The sequence below is a fragment of the Zalophus californianus genome, chromosome 1 (assembly GCF_009762305.2).
Source record: "Zalophus californianus isolate mZalCal1 chromosome 1, mZalCal1.pri.v2, whole genome shotgun sequence".
Classification (NCBI taxonomy): domain Eukaryota; kingdom Metazoa; phylum Chordata; class Mammalia; order Carnivora; family Otariidae; genus Zalophus; species Zalophus californianus.
This window is the reverse complement of record NC_045595.1, coordinates 130,711,418-130,731,626: the sequence shown is the minus strand read 5'-3', so window position 1 is coordinate 130,731,626 and position 20,209 is coordinate 130,711,418. Positions and strand designations below refer to the sequence as shown.

General features: G+C 38.8%; 1 protein-coding gene across 6 annotated transcripts in view; it reads left to right on the top strand.

The window, feature by feature from the left end:
• Window positions 1-20,209, top strand: part of MRPL47 (mitochondrial ribosomal protein L47) — a 40,498-nt gene that overhangs the window by 2,413 nt on the left and 17,876 nt on the right. For 3 of the 6 annotated variants that reach the window (XM_027586370.1, XM_027586369.2, XM_027586372.2), the window contains exons 2-4: window positions 724-875; window positions 1,833-1,893; window positions 17,007-17,103. In XM_027586370.1, coding sequence (XP_027442171.1) covers window positions 724-875; window positions 1,833-1,893; window positions 17,007-17,103 — 310 coding nt within the window. The remainder of the gene's footprint in view (window positions 1-723; window positions 876-1,832; window positions 1,894-17,006; window positions 17,104-20,209) is intronic. The other 3 variants (XM_027586371.2, XM_027586373.2, XM_027586374.2) reach the window with 3 other exon arrangements.

Genomic DNA, 20,209 nt, shown 5'->3' with positions numbered 1-20,209 from the left:
GAGATTCTCCCTCTCCCTCTGCCCCTCCCCCTGCGCGAGTGCATATGCACGTGCGCATGCTCTCTCTTATGCTCTCTCTCAAATAAAATCTTTTTAAAAAATGCACAAATATGTTTTTAACCATTTCCTGGTTGCATATTTACATTATTAATCAACTTTTGGATATCACATATAATGCTTTAATAGACATTTTTACTTATCAATTTCCATCTATAATATTTTTAGTTGAAATTTCTAGATGAGGAATTATTGGGTTGAAGGGGGAAGCATGAAGGCTTGTGATACATGTTTGCAAAATTAAGCTTCAGAATGTTTTTATCTGCTCATAGAACCACTAGCAGTGTATGAAAGACCTAAAAATGTTACTTTGAAATATAATTATATCAGTGGGGTGGTTGGCTGGCTCAGTCTTTTAGAGCATGGGATTCTTGACCTTGGGGTTGTGAGTTAAGCCCCATGTTGGAGCGTACTTAAAAAGTAAAAAATAAAAATATATCAATATATTACCTCCAAAATCATGTGACTATATTAACCTCTGAAATTAAAGGGTAGCAACATCTATAATGCAATATTAAAAATAATTTCTAAAGCATTTTATGTTTCTTTCTTGTGCAGAAACGCTGAGTAATTTTTTTTGACATTGTAGATGAGGAAATGATTCCGATTATTGCTTATGAAATCCAAATGTTGTAAAACTTTAATCACTTGTTTATATATGTTCAGTTGCAGGTTTTCTCTTAGCCTTTTGCCTAAGAACATACCAAATGTCACATCTTTTCACCAGTGTAGATTACTTCATACCACATTGTCAACAAAAGGACTGGAAGAATTTTTTGATGACCCAAAGAATTGGGGGGAAGAAAAAGTGAAATCTGGTAAGATATTTGGGTTGGTCAATATTAAATATATTGAACCCTCTATCATTTTGGGATTACTTATGCACCTTGGAAATCATTTAGGTGTTTCGTTTTGATTTCCTTTGGGGATGTCAAAGAAAATTAAAAGGATAATATAAATAGAGTTAATTGTTAATTGGCAGGTTGGCAAAAGGTTTAGAAGAGGAGTAGGTTGAATTTATTAACTGAGGGGCACCTGGGTGGCTCAGTTGGTTGAGCATCCAACTCCCAATTTTGGGTCAGGTCATGATCTCAGGGCCGAGAGATTGAGCCCTGTGTCCAGGCTCCGTGCTGCTCAACCTGGAGTGGCTTGAGATTCTCTCTACCTCTGCCTGTCCTCATACTTGCGTGCACACTCGTGCTCTCTCTCTAAACAAATAAATAAAATGCTTAAAAAAGAAAAGATTGTTAATTGAAGTGAGGTTTAAGGTTTTAGATTTCATTTTTTAGAGATAATTGAAAGTTTATGATATAAAGTATTTTGGCATTAAATTTTGGAAATACAGGGCGCCTGGGTGGCTCAGTTGGTTAAGCGACTGCCTTCGGCTCAGGTCATGATCCTGGAGTCCCGGGATCGAGTCCCGCATCGGGCTCCCCGCTCGGCGGGGAGCCTGCTTCTCCCTGTCACCCTCCCCCCTCTCATGTACTCTCTCTCTCTCATTCTCACTCTCTCAAATAAATAAATCTTTAAAAAAAAAAAAAATTTTTTGGAAATACATTCTATATTAATACAACATTTTTGAATGCTATTGCCAGTCACATTACTAATATTTTCATGTTACCTAATTTAATGCCAATTTAATACTAATTACATGTTATACTATAATATAAAACTATTTTATAGATAAGCAAATAGGTTTAGAGAAGTTAAGTAATTTGCCACAGGGCACATGGCTAGCATATTATTTCATGTTGTGGATTTCATAATTTTAATAGGAGCTTCGTGGACCTGTCAGCAATTAAGGAATAAAAGTAATGAAGATTTACATAAACTTTGGTAAGTATACTGAGTACATTAATATGTAGGTGTTTGAGGGATGCTGGACTGGCTCAGTCAGTAGAGCATGTGACTCTTGATCTTGGGGTTGTAAATTCAAGCCTCACGTTGGATATAGAGAGTACTTAAAAATAAAATCTTAGGAAATATATATGTGTAGGTGTTTGAAGCAGTTAAAGTATAACAATGAGGTATAAACATATCTATTTGATGTAAGAAATTGAGTAACATGTTTTGTCTTATAATACTATGGATGATACACAAAATCATTATAGATTTTATAAATATGACAGGTTAAATTACATTAAGACAAATTAGTGTTCTCAAGTATTTGGGGATTTAGAAATTTTACTGTTACTGCTACTAGTCATACTAGCATCTATACTAACAATTTTAGTAAACTAATGAAATGGGAAGTGTTTGTTATATTTAGGCCTTCCTCCTTTTTATTACCTTATGCATGGTCTGTAATCTTTAGCTTATTTACTCTGAGGAAGTATGTTGGAGAGTGCATTTAGCTAGCTATTTCTGGCAGATTTTCCTGATGAATTAGAGAGGGTTGAGAGAATTTAAGACAGGGTTGCATTTTAATGGATTACTCATTTATTTATTTACTTATTTGTATTTATTTTCATTGAGGAGTAATTGACATAACATTATGTTAGTTTCAGGGGTACAACATAGTGATTTGATATTTGTATGCATTGTAAAATGATCACCTTAATAAGTCCAGTTCAAATATGTCACTGTACATAGTTAGAAAATTTTTTTTCCCAGGGGCGCCTGGGTGGCTCAGTTGGTTAAGCAACTGCCTTCAGCTCAGGTCATGATCTCAGGGTCCTGGGATCGAGCCCTGCATGGGGCTCCCTGCTCGGCGGGAAGCCTGCTTCTCCCTCTGACCCTCCTCCTCCCTCTGACCCCCCCCGCTTGTGTTCCCTCTCTCGCTGTCTCTCTCTCGCTCTCTGTCAAATAAATAAATAAAATCTTTAAAAAAGAAAAAAAAAATTTTTTTTCCCTGTGATGAGAACTTCCAAGATCTGCTTTCCTAGCTATTTCCAAATATGAAGTACAGTATTATCAACTATAATCACCATGCTGTACATTACATCCTCATGACTTACTCATCTTATAACTGGAAATTTGTACTTTTTCACCCTCCTCACCCATTTTGCTATTAACCTTAAAAATAAAACAGTTTATTTTACCAGCAAAAATGGGTTTATTCAGGAATAACAGAATTGAAGTTGAGGACAAGCAAGCTATGGCAAAACCATAGACAAGTCGAACAAAGGAATACTATTTTATGGAGAAGGAGGAGAAAGTTGAGCGGGGTTGTTTTGAATGAAAGTCCATTGGAGAAAAGCAAGAGTTCAGGGTGATGATGGTTTCTCACTGGCTGAGCTGCAGAAGTAATTTCTTGTAGGAGATGGCAATGTATGTCTTTCCCTGTTGGAGCCTGTAATTGATTCTTTTCTGTTGAGGATTCTTCTGTTAGTGATCTGTAATTGACATTTTTTCCTATACTTGACATGGAGTGGTATGGCTCCCCCTTCCAGTATCCCCTTCCATCATCTCCAGTCCACTTTAGTTAGGTTTTCCTTTTATTAATTCTCACATTTCCCTCTTTTGATCATGATCTTTCCTTGAAGGCAGTGCTAATCAAGTCTCAGTTTTTCTATATTTAGTGGAATTGTCCTTCAGTGCCAGGAAGGACCTTTCCTGGTTGTCATGTCCTACCTTGGAGGGAAAGTGCCTAACAGTTGGGAACCTCGGAAGGCCACATTTGTGTAACAAGGTTAAGAGGGAGAATTCTCTGGCAATTCCCATCTAAAGTTTATTATATCTTCTCAAGGCCCACCTGTTGGAGATCATCTCCTTATTGGGTGCATCATTTTTTTTTTAATTTCAGTATAATTAACAGTGTTATATTAATTTCAGGTGTACAGTATAGTGATTGAACAATTCTGTACTTAGTGCTCATCACCCTAAGTGTACTCTTAATCTCCTTCACCTGTTTCACTACCCCCACCTCCCTTCTGGTAACCACCAGTTTGTTCTCTAGAGTTAAGACTGTTTTTTGTGTCTCTTTTACTTTGTTTTGTTTCTTAAATTCCACATATGAGTGAAATCATATGGTATTTGTCTTTCTCGGACTTATTTCACATTTAGCATTATATCCTCTAGATCCATCCTTGTTGCAAATGGCAAGACTTCATTTTTCTTATGGCTGAGTAATATTCTATTGTACATATATACCACATTTTCTTTATTCATTTATTGATGGATACTTGGGTTGCTTCCATACTTTGCCTGTTGTAAATAATGCTGCAATAAACATATGGATGCATATATCTTTTTGAATTTGTTTTAGTATTCTTCGGGTAAATACCCAGTAGTGAAGTTACTGGATCATATGGTCATTCTATTTTTAACTTTTTGAGGAACCTCCATGCTGTTTTCCACAGTGGTTGCACCAGATTGCCTTCCCACCAGCAGTACACAAGAGTTCCTTTTTCTCCATATCCTTGTCAATATTTATTTATTGTGGTTTTTATTTTAGCCATTCTGACATGTATGAAATGATATCTCATTGTGGTTTTGATTTGCATTTCCCTGATGATGAGTGATGTTGAGCATCTTTTCATGTGTCTGTTGGCCACCTGTGTGTGTTCTTTGGGGAAATGTTTGTTCATGTCTTCTGTCCATTTTTTAATTTGGTTATTTGTGGGTTTTTTGGTGTTGAGTTCTATAAATTCTTTATGTATTTTAGATACTAATGCTTTATTGGATATGTCATTTGCAAATATCTTTGCTGTGCAGAAGCTTTGTGTTTGAATTATCCCAATACTTTATTTTTTTAATTTATTTTTTAAAAAGTAGACCATACCCAGTGTGGAGCCCAACATGGGGCTTCTACTCACGACCCTGAGATCAAGACCCAAGCCAAGATCAGGAGTCAGATGTTTAACTGACTGAGCCACCCAGGCACCCCCGATAGTTTATTTTTGCTTTTGTTTCTCTTGTCTTAGGAGACCTATCTAGAAAAATGTTGCAGTGGCTGGTATCAGAGAAATTACTGCCTGTGCGCTGTCTTCTAGGATTTTTATGGTTTCAGGTCTCACATTTAGGTCTTTAATCTACTTCGGGTTTATTTTTGTGTATGGTGTGAGAAAGTGGTCCAATTTTATTCTTTTGCATGTGGCTGTCTAGTTTTCCCAATACCATTTGCTGAAGAGACTTTCTTTTTCCCATTGCATAATCTTGCCTCCTTTGTTGAAGATTGACCACATGATTGTGGATTTTTTTTAAGGTTTTTTATATTTGTTTGCAAAAGAGAGCGTGTGCGTGAGGCAGGGAGGAGCGGAGTGGGAGGGAGAGGACAGGAGAAAGAATCTCAAGCAGACTTCCCACTGAGCACAGAGCAGGACCCTGAGATCAGGGCCTACGCCGAACCCAGAGTCGCGGGCCTGCCTGAGCCACCCCGTGCCCTTTGTGAGTTTAGTTTTGAGCTCTCTATTCTGTTCCATTGATCTAGGTGCCTATTTTTGTGCCAGCACCATACTCTTTTGATTACTACAGCTTTGTAGTATAACTTGAAATCTGGAATTGTGATACCTCTGGTTTTGTTCTTTTTCAAGATTGCTTTGGGTGTTCCATGCAAATTTTAGGATTGCTTATTTCCAGTTCTGTGAACAATGCTATTGGTATTTTGATAGGGATTGCATTAAATCTATAGATTGCTTTGGGTAGTATGGGCATTTGAATAATGATTGTTATCCTAATCCATGAGCATGGAATATCTTTTTGTATGTGTTGTCTTCAATTTCTTTCATCAGTGTTTTACAGTTTTCAGAGTACAGATCTTTCACTTCCTGGGTGAAAGTTTATTCCTAAGTGCCTTATTTTTGGTGCAGTTGTAAATGGGATTGTTTTCTTAATTTCTTTTTCTCCTGCTTCATTTTTAGCATATAGAAATGCAGCATTTCTGTAGATTGATTTTGTATCTTGTGACCTTACTGAATTCATTTATCCTAGTAGTGTTTTGGTAGAGTCTTTAGGGTTTTCTACATATAGTATGTCATCTGCAAATAGTGAAAGTTTTATTTCTTCCTTACCAATTTGGATGCCTTTTATTTCTTTTTGTTGTCTGCTATGGCTAGGACTTCCCATACTGTGTTGAATAAAAGTGGTGAGAATGGACACCTTGTCTTGTTCCTGACCTTAGGGGAAAAGCTCTCAGTTTTCACCCATTGAGTATGATGTTTGCTCTGGATTTTTCATAGATGGCCTTTATTATCTTGAGGTATATTCCCTCTAAATCTACTTTGTTGAGGGTTTTTTTCATGAATAGATGTTGTATTTTGTCAAATGATTTTTCTGGAGCTATGGAAATGATCATATGGTTTTTATCTTTTCTTTTGTTGATGTGATATATCATGTTGATTGATTTGTGAATATTGAGCCACCCTCTCATCCTAGGAATAAATCCCACTTGATTATGGTGAATTATGATGTATTGTTGGATTCTTTTTGCTAATATTTCATTGAGGATTTTTGCATCTATATTCATCAGAGATACTGGTCTGGAGTTCTCTTTTTTTGTAGTCTTTATCTGGTTTTGCTCTGAGGGTAATGCTGGCATCATAGAATGAATTTGGAAGCTTTCCTTCCTCTTCTATTGTTTGGAGTAGTTTGAGAAGAATTGAGTATTAACTCTTCTTTAAAAGGTAGAATTCCTGGGGCGTCTGGGTGGCCCAGTCAGTTAAGCATCTGACTCTTGATGCTGAGGTCATGATCTCAGGGTTGTGAGATCAGACCCAATGTCGGCTCCTCACTTAGTGGGGAGTCTACTTGAAATTCTCTCTCCCTCTGCTCCTCCCACCTGCGTGCCTCCCACGTGTGTGTGTGTGTGTGTGTGTGTGTGTGTGTGTGTGTGGTGTCTCTCTCTCTCTCTTGCAAATAAGTAAATCTTTAAAAAAATAAAAGTTAGAATTCCCCTGTGACACTATCTGGTTCTGGACTTCTGTTTGTTGGAAATTTTTGATTACTGCTTCAATTTCATTGCTGGCAATCGGTCTGTTCAAATTTTGTATTTCTTCCGGATTCTGTTTTGGGAGGTTATATGTTTTTAGGAACTTAGCTATTGTAGGTTGTCCAATTTGTTGATATATAATTTTCCATAATATTCTCTTACAGTACTTGTTATTTCTTTGTCATCAGGTGTTTCATTTATGATTTTGGTTGGGTTCTGTCTTTTTTTTTATGAGTCTGGCTAAAGTTTATTTTGTTGATCTTTTCAAAGAATCAGCTTCTGGTTTCATTGATCTGCCCTATTGTTTTAGTTTCTATTTCATTTATCTCTGCTCTAATCTTTATTATTTCCTTCCTCCTGCTGGTTTTGGGTTTTGTTTGTTGCTTGTTTTCTAACTCCTTTAGGTGTAAGGTTAGGTTGTTTGAGATTTTTCTTGCTTCTTGATATGGGCCTATATTGCTGTAAATTTCCCTCTTGAACTGCTTTTGCTGCATCCCAAAGATTTTGGACCTGCTGTTTTCATTTTCATTTGTCTTCATGTATTTTTTTTATTTCCGCTTTGATTTCTTGGTTCACCTATTCATTTTTTAGTAGCATGTTATTTTAACCTCCATGTATTTGTGTTTTTTCCAGATTTTTCTTGTAGTTGACTTCTGGTTTCATAGCATTTGTGGTCAGAAAAGATGCATAGTATGACTTCGATTTTTTAAAATTTGTTAAGACTTATTTTGTGACCTAATGTGTGATCTGCTCTGGAGAATGTTTCATGTGCACTTGAAAAAGAATGTGTATTCTACTGTTTTAGGGTGGAATATTCTGAATATATCTGTTAGATCCATTTGGTCCAATGTGTCATTCAAAGCCACTCTTTCCTTGTTGATTTCTGTTTAGGTGATCTCTCCATTGATGTAAGTGGGATATTAAAGTCCTCTGCTATTGTATTACTATCAGTTATTTCCTTTACGTTATTAGCTGTTTTATGTGTTTAGGTGGTCCCATGTTGGGTGCATAAAAATATACAATTGTTATGTCTTCTTTTTGGATGTTCCCTTTGTGATTATATAGTGTCCTTCCTTGTCTCTTGTTACAGTCTTAATGTTTGAAAGTCTGTTTTGTCCAATATAAGTATTGCTGCCCGTTTTCCTTTTGCTTCCATTTGCATGATAAATGCTTTTCCATCCCTCCACTTTTCAATCTGCATGTGCCTTTAGGTCTGAAATGCGTCTTGTGTAGGCAGCATATAGATGGTCTTGCTTTTTTATCCATTCCATCACCCTTTGTTTTTTGGTTGGAGCGTTTAGTCTGTTTACATTCGAAGTAGTTATTGATAGCTGGCCATTTTATTACTGTTTTATGATTGCTTTTGTCCTCTGTTCCTTTCTTTTGCTCTCTTACAGTTTGCTGCCTATCTTTAGGGATATATTTGGATTCCTTTCTTGTTACTTTTTATATATTACTGGTTTTTGATTTGTGATTACTTTTAGGTTTATGTATAACATCTTGTGCATATAGCAATCTATGTTAGGTTGATGGTAACTTAAGTTTGGAACCCATCCTAAAAGCACCAAATTTTTACTCTGTTCCTCATGTTTTATGTATGTAGTGTCATACTTCACATCCTTCTATTTTGTGAATTCCTTGACTGATTTTTGTAGATATACTTAATTTTACTGCTTTTGGGCTTCCTACTTTCCTTTTTCCTGCTTATGGTCTTTCCACCCAAAGAATCCCCTTTAACATTTCTTATAAGGCTGTTTTAGTGATGAATTCATTCCTTTAACTTTTATCTGGGAAACTCTTTATCTCTGCTTTTATTCTGAATGATAACTTTGCTGGATGATAGAATATTGTTGGTTGCAGGTTTTTTTCTTTCAGCACTTAAAATATATCATGCCACTCTCTCTGGCGTGCAAATTTTCTTTGAAATCAGCTGATAGCTTTGTGGAGTTTCCCTTGTATGTAACTGTTTCTTTTGCTGCTTTTAAAATTCTCTCTAGGTCACTACTTTTTGCCATTTTAATTACTTATGTGTCTTGGTGTGGACCTCCCTAGGTTGATTTTGTTGGGGACTCTCTGTGCCTCCTGGATCTGAATTTCTGTTTCCTTTCCCATGTTCAGGAAGTTTTCAGCTATTATTTCTTCAATAAATTTTCTGCCCCCTTTTCTCTCTTCCCCTTCTGGGGTCCCTATAATACGAATGTTATTATGCTTGATAATGTTGCTGAGTTCCCTAAGTCTATTGTCATTTTTTTTTCCCCTCTCACATTCAGCATGATTGCTTTTCATTATTCTGTCCTCCAGATTACTGATCTGTTTTTGTTTCCTATAGTCTGCTATTTATTCTCTCTAGTGTATCTTTAATTTCAGGTATTGAGTTGTTCATCTCTGATTGGTTCTTTTTTATACTTTCTGTCTGTTGAGGGTGTCACTGAGGTCCTCCACTCTTTTCTCAAGTCCAGTGAGTATCTTTATGACCATTACTTTAAATTCTCTATCAGGAAAATTACTTACCTCTGTTTCATTTAGGTCTCTTCCTGTGATTTTGTCCTTTTCTTTCATTTCAGACATATTCCTCAGTCTCCTCATTTTTGTCTAACTCTCTGCATCTGTTTCAGTGTGTTGGCAAAGTTAGCTATGTCTCTTGCTCGTGAAAGTAGTGGCCTTATGAAGAAGAGGTCCTGTATGCCCTGCAGTACAGTGTCCCCTGTTCACTAGAACCTGGCACTTTAGGGGTATCTCCTATGTGTGTTGCATGCACCCTACTCTTGTGTCTGAGGTGTGTTTGGATTGTCAGTCTAGTCATCTACAATGATTTGCTTTGTGTGTTGTTGGCAGGGTTTGGTCCCTGTCTTGTTAGTGTGCCAGTCTGGGACCACCTTGGCTTGAGTTGGGTGAGATCAAGTATTTGCCAGGGCTGCAGTTACACCGAACTGCAGGGTGTTCTCCCTGTCTTGTCCCCTAAGAAGTCTTCATTGTTGGGCAAGGTCTGCAGATGTCTGCTCCCAATCCACTGCTGGGACCACAGTGGAACCAGTGTATGCGGTTATCTTCCTCTCTCCCCAAGATAGGAGTCAATTTAGAGTGGTATTGACCCCTGTCAGGGCTGCTTGCACACTGCCAGGCTTGTGGTGCCATTTTGGATGGACTCCTACTGAGAGAGAGTTGGAGGGAGCATGTCCACAGAAGAACACAAGGGCAGGTGCACAGTGTTAGTAGAGTTTGTGTTGGTGTGCTGTGGGAGGTGGCCAGGTTGGAGGGGGTAGATCTGCAGAAGTGGATGGGGGCCAGGCACACAAGCAAGGTGGAGAGTGTTTGCACCACACTGGTTCCCATAGGTATCCATGTATCTAGGGAAGGGAAATGGCACCTACAAATTCCTTTGTTCTTAGAGAAATCTCCCAAAGATCCTTGCCCCTCCAGCATAGGTCCCGAGATTAACAAACAAATCTCTCTCCTGTAGGGCACCTGGGTGGCTCAGTTGGTTAAGCGACTGCCTTCAGCTCAGGTCATGATCCTGGAGTCCCTGGATCGAGCCCCGCATTGGGCTCCCGCTCAGCGGGAATCCTGCCTCTCCCTCTCCCACTCCCCCCGCTTGTGTTCCTTCTCTCACCCTCTCTGTCAAATAAATAAATTCTTTAAAAAATAAAAAAATAGGGTTGAGAGTATTAAACCCCAGTGATTGTAAGGATTAGAGAAATTAAGCCCCTCTGCTTTTCAAAGGCAAATGTTACAGGGATTCATCTTCCCAGTGCAGGTCCTCCGTGTCTCAGGTGCCTGGCACAGGATCTGCTCCTCTCTGCATCCATGCTGTTCCTCTTACGGACAGTCCCATTGGTTTGTTTGTCTCCCCACTATGTCTCCACCCTTTCTACCCTCTTCAAGGTGGCCTCCTCTCCACGTTTAGCTGTGGAAAGTCTGTTCTGCTAATCTTCGGGTCGTTTTTTGTTATTTACACTGATGGGGGTGTTATCTAGGTGTATCCATGGGAGGAGGTGAGACGGGGATCCTCCTACTGTGCCATCTTCCACATGTCTGGGTACATTTTTTACAAAAGTTTAACAGACAACAAAGTACAAAAATTTTAAATAACTATACAAAATACAAGAAGTAACAATTCAAAATTGTTTCATGATTCTTAACTAGGACCCTAGATCTGAAAGTAGTGAACCGAAAATATTTATTGGCACTTACTTCAACTTAAGAGGAGAAAAGTTCAGGGTGCCTGTGGCTCAGGTCATGATCCCAGGGTCCTGGGATCGAGTCCCACATCGGGCTCTCTGCTCAACAGCAAGTCTGCTTCTTCCTCTGCCTGCCACTCCCTGGCTTGTGCTCTCTCTTGCTCTCCCTCTCTCTCTGGCAAATAAATAAATAAAATCGTTTAAAAAAAAAAAAAAAGAGGAGAAAAGTTCTCCCTACAGAGGCAAACGCAGAGTCCTGTGTGCCTCCTACAAGTCCCCACTTAAAGTGGCCATGAGAGCAAAATGGATACTGCGAGAACACACTGGAAGAATCAGTCAAGTGCATTTTGGAAGATACAGCGCAGGTGTAAACATGAATCGATAGTTAATAAACTTCTGCAAAAAATAGCAAAACTTCAAAAATTTATTAAAACAGTATTATCTCAAAAACTATTTGAAAACAGACATTATTCAATGATACAACCAGTAAGGTTGCATATTCAGAGACCATGACTTTGGATAAGTACCCAGAATCAGATAATAGTTCAGATGAAAGACTGTTTTGAATTCTGAACCTTCTAACCCTTCAGGAGAAGCCCGCAAAAAAGTTGTTCATCACAAGGTCATAATGAGGCTATTTCTGAAAGGCCATAATGAAAAAAAAAAAGAGGTTCCCCCCCTTCTCGCAGGCATTTGGGAAATGCACACAAGGATATTTTCTTTCCAAGAAAGAGATGGTAGAAGCAAACAGGAGAAGACATGCAGGCCTGGTCTGGGCATGTTGAGAAAGCTGTCTCATTACATGTCTGCTTCAATTCTAGGAAACTTTACTTTCAGGTCACTAGAGGTGTGCAGGTCTGGTTAGGGTTTAGTGCTTTCTCTAGATATGTCATGTGAATCCAGGATTCTGTTGGAGTTTGGTGGCACAAGGTTGAAGAGAGTCTTTCTGGAGGTGTCTTTTTCACTAGATGAAATCTTCAGGTTGCAAAGTGTGATGCTTAAGGTTGCCATCTCTAGGGAGTGCACTGTGAAAAGATCGCTCTACCAAAGCATGGTTATTTTTTTTTTTAAGATTTTATTTATTTGATAGACAGAGAGGGAACACAAGCAGGGGGAGTGGGAGAGGGAGAAGCAGGCTTCCCACAGAGCAGGGAGCCCAACATGGGCTCAGTCCCAGGACCCTGGGGTCATGACCTGAGCCAAAGGCAGACACTTAACCCACTGAGCCACCCAGGCGCCCCTCCATTATTATTTCTTCAGTGGCCTTAATTAAAGTGGTGGTGGCAGAAATGGCTCTGAGACAAGGGGGTCTCATGCCACAGGGTCTGGTTATTAGCTGTAATACCCTATGGGTTGATGATGGTCCCCATGTTTTGGGGTGAGTACTCCCAAGGGCATTCTCTTCTCTCTTACAAAGAGGTAAAAGTAAAGTTGATGATTAGGACATCCAAGGGCAGGGGACATTACTAGGCTTTTTTTAAACTTCCAAAGTTTACTTCTTCCTGACCTTTCCAAATAATAAGGTCAAGTTTGTCATTTTTTAGTAAAGCATGTAGAGTTTGAGTCATAGGAGAGAATTTTGGGATCCCATTTCCAACAGTAGCCAGCAAGTCCCAGAAAACCTCATAATTGGTGCTTAGTTTTAGGTTTTGGGAAGTTCAGGATATCTTGAAGTCTACCTGGATCCAGATGTCCTTGTTCCAAGATCAGGTGCCCTGAGTATCAAACCTAAGTTAGAGCAAACTGCAGTTTATCTTTGGAGAGTTTATGTCCCTTTGAGGCCAAAAGTTGCAACAGTTAGATGCTGTCTTCCTATGACAGTTTTGAGAAAGGGAGTAGAGAAGCAAATCATCTACATAGTATAACAAAGTAGAGCCTACAGAAAACTATATCATCTAAATCAGTTTTTGAGGTTTGTGGTCGTAAGAAGGACTCTCTTTAGGCCTGAGGCATTACTGGCCAGGTGTATTTCCCATTCTGCCCAAGTGAAAGCAAAAAGATTAGCTATCCTTATCAGCTGGCATACTAAAATACGTGCTGCAGAGGTCAGTTACAGTGAAAAATCTGCTTTCAGTGGAATGGATGTCAGTAGCATATGGGGGTTGGGGAGCCGTTAGGAATAAGGTGCCAAGGGATAACAATGTTATTTATTGCTTGGGCTAACCTCCATCCTTGGCTGTCTGGTTTTCTTACAGGTAAAATAAGGGTTTTACAGGGAGTAGTGTAGGGATTAATGCAGCCCAGAGCCTTGTAATCTTTTATTATGGGCTTGATGCCTTGCAAGGCTTATTTATTTATAGGCTGTTCATTAATTCTGGGGACGGGTTTTGAGGGATCTGTTTGAATCTTGATGGGAGATGCACTCTGGGTTCTGCCAACATCAGTTGAAGATCTTGCTCATCAAGAGGATGGTAACTGATCCAATAGGAACAAATGATCAGTGTCCCCAAACTCAGCTATAGCGCTGCCAGAGATGGAGCAAATAATAGAGGTCAGAGGGCCATTTAATTTACCTAATTGGCTATTTTGATTACTACCTTCAAATTCCAGAATTATTTCCCTGTTTAGGAAGAAAGGAATTCTGGTATGGTATTTTTGTGAGAGATCTTGGCCCAATGGGACAGAAGAAGAAGAAGTAAGGAGAAAGTTGTGTCTCTCAAAGTGCCTAGACAAATGTGAATAGGTTCAGGGACAGGAACCTGTTGCTGTTTATTAGAGATCCCTACTATGTGAACTGTTTTAGTACTCTGAGGCAGAGGCTGCAGTGGGGTTGGGCACCAAGAGTGTAGCTCTCACATCAGTAGAGACAGATTCATTCCCAATCTGGAGAGTGGTTTCTCTGAGCTGATTAAGAGCAAAGATTGGGAAGAGCTCCTGTTGTTCCTCAGAGCCCTGTCATTGGGAATTAGGAAGACATTGGAAAGGCTGGCTAGGGGGCTGAAGGCTCCTGGAGCATTTCAGTTGGTAACAATCTTTTTTTTTTTTTTTTTTTTTTAAATGTCCTGGCTCTTTGCAATAATAGAAAGTAGGAGGGTTTTTGTTTTGGTTAGGGCCCTTATTTGCAAGACTTGAAAACTAAGAATTCTAGGTGACTCCTCCAAGGATGCAAGTAAGCTCATTTGCCAAATTAACTAAATCTGCAGTGAACATAGTTTCCCTTTCCATCCTGGTCCTTGTAACTAAAATAGAAGTGTCTTGGTTCAGTCCATTAATAAACACGGTTAAATGTTACCCAAGTGGATTCAACATATAAAAAGAAGACCAAATTGTCTTTCAGTTTTCTTTAAAGACAATTTGGGGGAGGGATGGGGTGGCTGGGTGATAGACATTGGGGAGGGTATGTGCTATGGTGAGTGCTGTGAATTGTGCAAGACTGTTGAATCACAGATCTGCACCTCTGAAACAAATAATGCAATATATGTTAAGAAAAAAAAAAAGAAGATAGCAGGAGGGGAAGAATGAAGGGGAGTAAATCGGAGGGGGAGACGAACCATGAGAGACGATGGACTCTGAAAAACAAACTGAGGGTTCTAGAGGGGAGGGGGTGGGGGGATGGGTTAGCCTGGTGATGGGTATTAAAGAGGGCACGTTCTGCGTGGAGCACTGGGTGTTATGCACAAACAATGAATCATGGAACACTACATCAAAAACTAATGATGTAATGTATGGTGATTAACATAACAATAAAAATTTTTTTAAAAAACAATTTGGAGTCGATTATAATAGTAATGACAGATTCACCAGACTTTTGTGTATAAGCCTGCATTTCATTCTAGTCAGCAGGCTTAGGAAAAAGTACTGTAATTGCTTGGTGGAGATTTCCAGTGAGTGTCCTAGCATCTTGCCAAAAGTTAGGGATCTGTTTCTCAAAATCCTTTTACGATGTTTCCATTGAGCTAGTTTCATCTAGTGTTTGGCCTAGCCCTCACCAACAAGGATATGGACTAATTATCAATCTGAGAGACCGGGTTGGTGAGTTTGAATGACAATGCTAAATTCTTCAGCAAACCTCTGGGTGTCCTCAGTCACTTTAGAGAATTCTTAACTATGGCTTGCAATTCAGCCTTAGTTCAGTGAACATAGATATGTGGGGTTTATTTAGATCCTCAGAAGACTTAACTTCAAATTTGGGTTCAGGAAAGGAAAGGAGAGAGGAGGAAAGGTTTAGAGGAAAAGGGAAGTTTGGTGAGAGAACTGGCATGGGGAAACACGGCGGGTGCGGAGGGGGAGGCAGTGCAGAAGGGAAGGAGGACAGCCCTGGATGTGGGGCGTAAACACAGTGGCTGCTGCACATCCTGAGACAAAGACGATAGGAGGGGAAAGACCTTGGAAACCTTTCTGTCTTTTTAATTGTTTGCCTGTTAGTCTAGAAATTGTATTTGGCAGAGAGGCAATTTTAGATTCCTAATAATATTTGGAAGTTTGAAAATACCAATCAATCCCATTCTGTCTTGGCAATTTTAGAGCCATGGCTGTCCAGTTCAGTTTTGAAAAAAGTAAGTTTGGGAAGATTGAAAGATCTCCCAAATGGCCACTGAAGCCCAGTTTATAGCTGTCAGTCACGTGTCTGGGGGGGCTGGAACTTGCTATTGGCATGTAAAGTGGGGGACAGTCTTAGGGGACTGAAGCCTTAAATCTGTGGAATCTGGCTCTACAGGGAGTGTCAGAGTGTTGGAGAAGTGGTGTTGGAAAAGTCCACACGTATTTGGCATCAGGATGGAAAAAACTTTTCATTTGGTATCAGAAGTGTTATGTGTAGAACAGCACAGATTCATTTTAGAAAAATTAGTTGTATAAAAGCATTGTTATTGTAAGTTATTGGTAAAGGGCTAGTCAGGGCTGTTCAGTATTCATCTTGGCTAAAACCAGTTTATCTTCTGCCAGTTCCTTCCCCAAAATCATCTTGCATAGCTTAAGATACCCCAATGCCTTTGTGTCATTTTCAGTGCCCTCCACATTTATTTTCTTTCCTTTGTTCCAGCTCTAAATCTCAAACAGATTTATTCACAAAACCTACCCCACTTCAGCTCTGCCGCTTCAGTAAATTTGGTTATGTTTGCTTTGGTTTCCTTTCCAGTCTAACAAATCCCATCTCTCAAGCTTTTCTTGATCATCCTAGCTAGAGATGTGTCCCCTCCCTCCCACTTAATTCTTCTGGTACTTGTCTGTGCCACTTAATACACCACATCACATTACAATTTCTGAGGCAGCATAGTAGAGGAAAAATAAAAAGAATTATGCACGCAAGGAGTCCAGAATTTGAATCTTGAATTAGCTATGTGCCCCAGAATAGCTTAGTTCTGTCAGCCTTACTTTTTTCTTTTAGAAAGTGGAAATAGTACCAACCTCAAAGGATTGTTGTGAGAATTAAATGAGGTAATATATATAAAATGCTTAGCATGTTGCCTGGCATATAATAGGCACCAAATACATATTATCTTCCATCTTCTCTCTCTACTTGGAATGTAGGGACATTTTATTTATGCTTTTTTATACACTCTCTTGACAATACAGTATGTGGTAAATGGAAAATTTATTAAACGAGTAAGAATCAATACAGCTTTGTTTAAAGGATAATTCTCTGTAATGATATTCTAAAGGACTTTTGAGTACAGATCATTAGTTTTTATGTCAAAAATTACAACCTCAGGGTCACCCAGGTGGCTCAGTTAGTTAAGTGTCCAACTCTTGGTTTCGCATCAGGTCATGATCTCATGGCTCCTGGGATCAAGCCCCAAGAGGGACTTTGCACACATCCCGGAGTCTGCTTGAGATTCTCTCCCTCTGCCCCTCCCCCTACTTGCTCTCTCTCGCTCTGTCTCTCTAAAATAAATCTTTTAAAAAATTTACAACCTTAATGTAACCATAGGATAGCATTACAAGCTTTGTGTTCTTTGCTATAGGTATGTCCTACTGAAAGAAAGAAACATGCTCCTAACTCTAGAGCAGGAGGCCAAGCGGCAGAGTTTGCCAATGCCAAGTCCGGAGCGGTTAGAAAAGGTAACATTTATGGGAGGCTGGAGACTGTTGGGATAAAAGCCGAAAGATATAAGTGTATGGTTCCTATTTTCTTGGCAAGTAGATTTCTTTTTTTAATAAGTTGGATTTTTGGTAAATGTACAGAGTTGTACAACCTTCACTATTTTAGAACATCTCCATCACCCCAAAATGAAGTGTCATGCCCATCTGTAGTCACTCCCCATTCCCACCTGCAAACCTCAGTAGATATGTGGACGTGTTTTTATTTCTCTTGGGTAGATACCTAGGAGTGGAATTGCTGGGTCGTATGGTAAATCTATGTTTAATGTTTTAGGAAACAGCCCAACTGTTCTCCTAAAGTAGCTGCACCATTTTACATTTCTAGTTCCAGTTTAACTACTTCCTTATGAACCAGGTCAAAGTTTTTAATACTTTTTTTTTATTGTGGTAAAAAACAGATACCATAAAACTTACCTTTTTAGTCATTTCTAAATGTATAGTCCAGTAGTATTAAGAATATTCACATTGTAAAAAAAAAAAAAAGAATATTCACATTGTTGTGAAAAGGTCAACTATTATTCAAATTAGGTTTTCTTCATCATTAAAAAAAAAAATCCCAGGGCACCTGGCTGGTTTAGTCAGTTGAGCAACCAACTCTTGATCTCAGCTCAGGTCTTGATCTCAGGTTATGAGTTCAAGCCCCACATTGGGCTTCCTGCTGGGCATGGAGCCTACTTAAAAAAAAAAATGCCCTGGGTTCATTATTTTCACTCCTAGAGGTAATCAGTCATACGTATTTCCTATTTATCCATCAGAATTTTTCCCTGCAGGTAGAAGTATGCCTAATTATTTTTATTTACAATAAATAATTCCTCTGATTTGGTTATACTGTATAAACTCCTCTGACACTGGCGTCTTGCACTTACCTGGTATACCTGGATATCTTTCCCTATCAGTATATGTAGATCTGCCTTTTCTTTTTCGTGGCTGTACACGTGTAAGCTAGTTCTTCCATGTCGAAGTGTTTTGGTTTATTTAGTTAGATTTCTCAGGGTTTTTTGCCTGGATTGCTTGCGAGTGAGCTCTTTGTTGATGTGTCTGTGCCAGAGTAAGTAGTCAGTGAGAACAGAGCTCAGCTGTTTGCCTGGCCTCAGCTGTGTTTTGCTTTCCTTTCCCCACACTACTCGCGGCCGTCTCTCCCTCTAAGAGGGGAGGACCTAATATTCCTGCAGAGAGTCCAAGAAGGTAGAGAGTAACATCTCAGTTATTTACCCTAACTAGAATTCCATAGCATACTTGTTTTTTTAAACTTTATTTTTTGACATGAGACTGACAGAGAAGAGAATGGTACAGAGGTACTTTTCACCCAGTTTCCCCAAGTGAATATTTTATCACATTTGCTTTATCCTTCTCTGCCTTCTTCTCTAAATAACACATTTTTTTCTTCAGAAGTTTAACAGTAAGTTATATACATGCTGTCCCTTTATCCATAAATAATTAAGTATATGTTGCCCAAAATAACAAGGATATTTCCTTATATAACTGTTGTACAATTTCCAAAATCAGGAAATTAACACTGATACAGTACTGTTACCTGATCTGGAGGTCTCTTTCATTAGTTATCCTAACAACATCCTTTATAACAAAAAAAAACCCTGGATCATTTGTTTTCAGTTGTTCTCTTTAGTCTCCTTTGATCTGGATACTCAGTCTGTGTGTGTCAGGACATTGACATTTTTGAAGAGCATAGGCCAATTTGGATTTGTATAATGTTTCTCCTTATAATCATGATGATTGGCAGAAATATCATGGGGGTGATACTGTGTTCTTCACAGTGCATAATATTAGTCACAGGATGGGGTTTTTTTCTGTTACTGGTGTTGACATTAATGATTTTGTTAGTGTGGTATCTGCCAGGTTTCTCCACTGTATATATAGTTACTCATTTTTCTTTGTATTGAGATCATGTAAATATCCTGTAATTCCTCAAACTTGTATTCACAAGTTTTAGCATCTATTGATCAGTTATTACTATGATGTTTGCTAAGTGATGATTTTCTCATCCCACAGTTCATTCTATGTTCATTGGTTAGCTTTTTTCTAAAGGAATGGTTTTCCCTTCTGTTTCTTCCTTCTTTCCTATCACTATGGACTCCTGGATTCCAGTTTTATTCAGTGAGTTATAATTCTTTAATACCATCATCCCAACCTAAATGGCCAGTGTGGGTTCCTTCACACTGGCCTCTGTGTTCTCATCATTCTTTCATAAGGCACAGCAAGTTGTTCTGGATTCATTTTGTACTTTTCCTGCCCCAGCCCTGGAATCAGCCATTTTACAGAGGAATACCCTGATTCCTTTTAGTGGAGAGTGATTTTTTAGAAACTAAGATCTGAGTGGTAGGTGTCCTCATTGCTACACAACATTTGTAAAGAATTGAGATTTTATTTTCAGGTATATTTGCTAATTCTGCTATTAAGGAAAGTTATGTTTTAGGGATTTTTTTTTTAAGATTTTATTTATTTATTTGTCAGAGAGAGAAAGCATGAGCCAGGGGTGGGGAGTAGGCAGAGGGAGAAGCAGACTCCCCGCTGAGCAGGGAGCCCAACGTGGGACTCAATCCCAGGACCCTGGGATCATGACCTGAGCCAAAGGCAGATGCTTAACCAAGACGACTGAGCCAAGAGATTCTTAATAAAAGTGCATTGGCTATTTATAAATAGCACATTGTTTATTTGGTGAAGAAGCTTTTGCTTGTTTTAAGATTTTTAAACTTCAGAGGTAGACTATCCCCTATCCCTGTTTTAAAAAAATATATTTCAGAAGTGAACTTCATCCCCATAGGTCCTATTAATGTATTGCATTTTCTGAATAAGTGGAATCCAAAAATAACATTTTCTCCAGATAAACTGAAAGCAATAATTTTTTTTAAGCCTCGAATGTATGGAGTCTTCTCCATGTTTTGTGACATACTACTAAGGAAAATTTATCAAGAAAAATACTTAAAAAGAATTATTCTCAATTTAAGATAAAACCTGAAGATTTGGAAGTGTGTAAGGACACTCTAAGCTCTGGAATAGTTAAACTAGAAAGGAAAGAAAGCTCTTTGAGGTTGGCTTGTTTTGAATA